Consider the following 3,876-nt stretch of genomic DNA (forward strand, 5'->3'; position numbering starts at 1 on the left):
AAGTTTGTATTGGGGTTGCCAATCTGTACGATAATCATCGTATTTGTACGATTATTTCAGGCCCCTTACGATGTAAAATAATTTCAGAAATATGCCTTATTCCCGAAACAACCGTTAATTATTGAAAAAAAAAATCCAGTTTACAATTACCATTTTTGTACGTATCATCGTCTCGATATTTCGTGTCTTCCTGCTCCACTAGAGGGCTACTAAATTTTTACTTAGAATGGCTGCTACTATATATTTGTTAATGTTTGATAATGTTGAAATTGTACGAAGAAACGTAGATTTTAGATTAGACCCATTCATAGCTTTGTTTTGCACCATATAAGGGAGAGTCGAAGGATTTTACTATTAAAACATAGGCTTATTGCTAAGCGGGCATTAAAAAGTTGCTAGTTTGCGTCAGTCACAACTCGCAAGGATCACACTAATTATTTAAATTAAAAATTGATTTTGAAATATTCAAAAAAATTTATGGAATTTTTAATTTTTCCCCGAGCTTCCATTATGGAGGACCACGGAAAATTGTTAACCTCAAAAGGGGCCAAAGATCATAACAGGTCGAGAAACACTAGACTGTAGTGTTGAAATAGATATATTATCGGGTAACAATGTACGGAGCAATCGGGCAACACAATCCCGTACGGAGATTTTTGGGCCATAGTTAATGAAAATGATTTTATTTAAGAGTTTACTACAAAAAAATTGAATCATTGAAGATAAGTTCCCGTATTAATATCATCTTGGACGGGAGTTTTGCAGACCGCATTCTGATCTTGATTATTCATAAAACATAATAATCCATTGCCGCACATGCACGAATTCCAACACTTTTGCCCTTCTCGTGCATCGATTTGCTGACAGCCACTTGAAGGATTACAACAAGAGCCAGGCTGACAATCTGCGTGAGTTTTGCAAAGCGTTTCGCCCCCCTTGGCTTCTGCAGGATTTTCGTTGCACGCGTCTTTGCTGCACGATTCTTCTTTGGGTTTTTCTTTGGTTTTATCCTGAACGTTCGAGAAACTCTTAAGCATTGTGAAAATATATATATATATATTTTAATGGAAAAAAACACACACTTACCTTCTTAGAACTACTCTTTTGCTTTTTTTCTTTTTCTAAGGAAATTATTTTAAAATAAATATGTTGAATATAATTTTTAATAAACATGTTTATTGAACATTGTTCCAGTGTTTCCCTTATTAGATAATGTTTACTTAAGGTATTATCCTTTGTTAAGGTTCGAATGAACTGATATACTCTGAAGGATCCGGGTTCGAATTCGATATGAATTTCCTCAATTTATCGTACGGAATAGTTCTAAATCTCTTGCTCGTGCTGCCATCGAAGGACAGGATCGTCATAACGAGCAAGATTATGGCATGTAGAGTGTAAGTTTTTTTTTTTTTGTAACTCTTTCCGCCCAGTGGGCACTAAGAGAGCCTCTTATAGCAAGCCCATTATGGGTTCGGCCAGGCCCACAATGGGGCTGCCGGGTGGTGAGGGACGGGGACCGACATATCCGGACGAACCACCCCCCGAAAAATTCCTGGAGATTTTTCGACCCGTCCGGATTCGATCCCGGGTCCCCCAGGGCGGCAGGCTGCTAACCTTGACCGCTCGGCCATCCGGCCGCTTGTAGAGTGTAAGTAAGGATACGTATTGTAGTTCGCGACTCACCGATTGGGAAACATTGGTACCGTACGTTTATAATAAAGGAATTGTTTTCAACCTGTTTTAGTCTTTTCTTCCTTCTTAGATTCGGTATTCTCTTCTTCTTTCAACTGATCTTTATTTTCTTCTTTGTTAGCTTTTTTACCGTGTTTCTTCGAATCTTTCTGATACTTTTCGTTTTCTGTTTGTTTCTCTTTATCCTTCCTACAATATCAAATCAGGAATATTAATTGAGAATTAAAACTGTCCAAAAATATATTTATAAAATACTAATTCTATCTCAAAATTTTCGAATTTATTCACTTAGTTTTTATTTATTATATTAATTTAAATCAGCGTTTCTCAAAGTGGGCGATAACGCCCCCTTGTGGGCGGTGAGTAAATCTAGGGGCACTGGAGGCAGCGTACTGAACGGTGACCAAAGGCAAAAGTTGGGGTCACTGACAGCCGTTCCCTTTCCTCTGTTAAATTGATAAGAGGAAACATTGCGTTTAATGGTTTCCAGATGTTGAGAACAATGTACGGTAAGGGCCCAAAGTTTGAGATTCATAGAAAAGTTTTCCTAAGAATATTTGCAATCCTTTCTCACACAAGAGAAAATGGGTTAGGGGGCGTTGGGTATAACTTTATGGAACAAAGGGGGCGGTGGATCGAAAAAGTTTGGGAATCACTGATTTAAATGATATAAAAAAATTATCAAAAAGTTTTAAAAACTTGTTTGGCCCGTGGCCACTAAGAGGCCATTTTTAGCCAGACCCACGATAGAACGGAGCCCGATATATCTGGCAATAAAGAAATCTTATGATACGTTTCGTGCCACGGTTTGCTACCCTCCTTGTCTAAAACGTAAAGTTTCCACACCCGACATCAAGCGAATCTTTTTTTTTTTTATTTGCCTGTACTTCGGACTATAAAACTTGTAAAACCATGGTTTTGATTGCACGCATCGACACAATTTTGTAAAATTTGCGTTGGACTTCAATATTCGAACCTTTACTTTGCGCATAAAGGTCTGAAGCCGGGCCACTGTTATACTTTCTATGCATCTACGATGCGGGAGTTGGGCCCCTTTTGGAGTACACGATTCAATTTAGGTCAAAAAGGGGAGGAAAATATATATTTTATGTGTATATTATGTGTATGTTATCCTGGTAACGGTATTGTATTATACGATTCAACGGTCGAAATGGTATTTCTAAGAACATAAACTCATCCTGAAAATAACGTGTGGCAAAAGCCAGGATGTACCGTGCACGCGAACTATAAGAGTTTAATAGGCGTTACGTAGGCGCTTACCTGTTTTTATCTTTCGATTCGTAACCTTCGTTCTTCTTACTCTTCGAATCTTTGTGTTCCTTTTTACCTTTATTTTCCGATTGTTTCTTGCATTGGACGAAATAAGCGAAAATCACGACCACCAGCAATATTACAACGAAATACTTCATTTTTTCCGAAAATATGGCAGAATATTACCTCTCGGAATCTTATCTGTAGAATAACACCACCTCCCTTACGCAGATTTTCCTTTATCAGCAGATAAATTCTTTAAAGATAAAATTTCGGATGGTAAATAAAATGACGCACGTTTTTAAATAAATACATATTTTTGCACTTTTTATGTTCGAGATGTCACATTGCACGTAATGGAAATGAACCAAACCAAGCCTTGTTTGTACAATAGTAATAAAAATGCTTAAATCAATACTGAAATAGTAATTAATGTAAGAAAGACACGTGGGCTCGACTGACTCTCACACTACGAAATGGTTTTCTGTATGATTTCTGCTTCTACTCAAATTATGACACAGTCGAGTATAGTACCAGGGGAATAAAAATTCCAAAATAATCGTTTATTTGGTGAGATTATAATGACAAAGTTCAACTCTAGGGAAGGGAAGATGCAGGGGATATACAGGAAGCAGATGCACACCCCTTCCGAATAAAGCTGGGAATTTTGTAAGGTAGATTCAATATATAGAAAGTAATATTGTTCGATTGACATTTCTCTGAAAGTGTCCTTTTGTTTGTTACAAAATTAAGAAATTACGATTAAAACCCGTCAATCCCTTTTGAGATTTGCACAGGACTCCGCGGGAAGCGTTGAGAAATGCGAAAGGCTCGATTCTTTTCCACGAAACACGACTGCTTTCCATGAAAAACAACTCTATATCTTTGATACTGAAGGTGAGCCGCCATTGC

General features: G+C 37.5%; 1 protein-coding gene across 1 annotated transcript; it reads right to left on the bottom strand.

Moving 5' to 3' along the window:
- Positions 1-653: 653 nt before the first annotated feature.
- LOC136976452 (uncharacterized) lies at positions 654-3,438 on the bottom strand. The gene is made up of 4 exons (XM_067271733.1): positions 2,974-3,438; positions 1,736-1,881; positions 1,087-1,121; positions 654-1,010 (listed from the first exon to the last, which is right to left on the bottom strand). The coding sequence occupies exons 1-4, from the start codon at positions 3,120-3,122 to the stop codon at positions 714-716; spliced, it is 627 nt and encodes a 208-aa protein (XP_067127834.1). The 5' UTR covers positions 3,123-3,438; the 3' UTR covers positions 654-713.
- Between the last annotated feature and the right edge of the window lie 438 nt (positions 3,439-3,876).

The sequence above is a fragment of the Centruroides vittatus genome, unplaced genomic scaffold (genome assembly GCF_030686945.1).
Source record: "Centruroides vittatus isolate TY-2023 unplaced genomic scaffold, ASM3068694v2 contig_1112, whole genome shotgun sequence".
NCBI classification, from domain to species: domain Eukaryota; kingdom Metazoa; phylum Arthropoda; class Arachnida; order Scorpiones; family Buthidae; genus Centruroides; species Centruroides vittatus.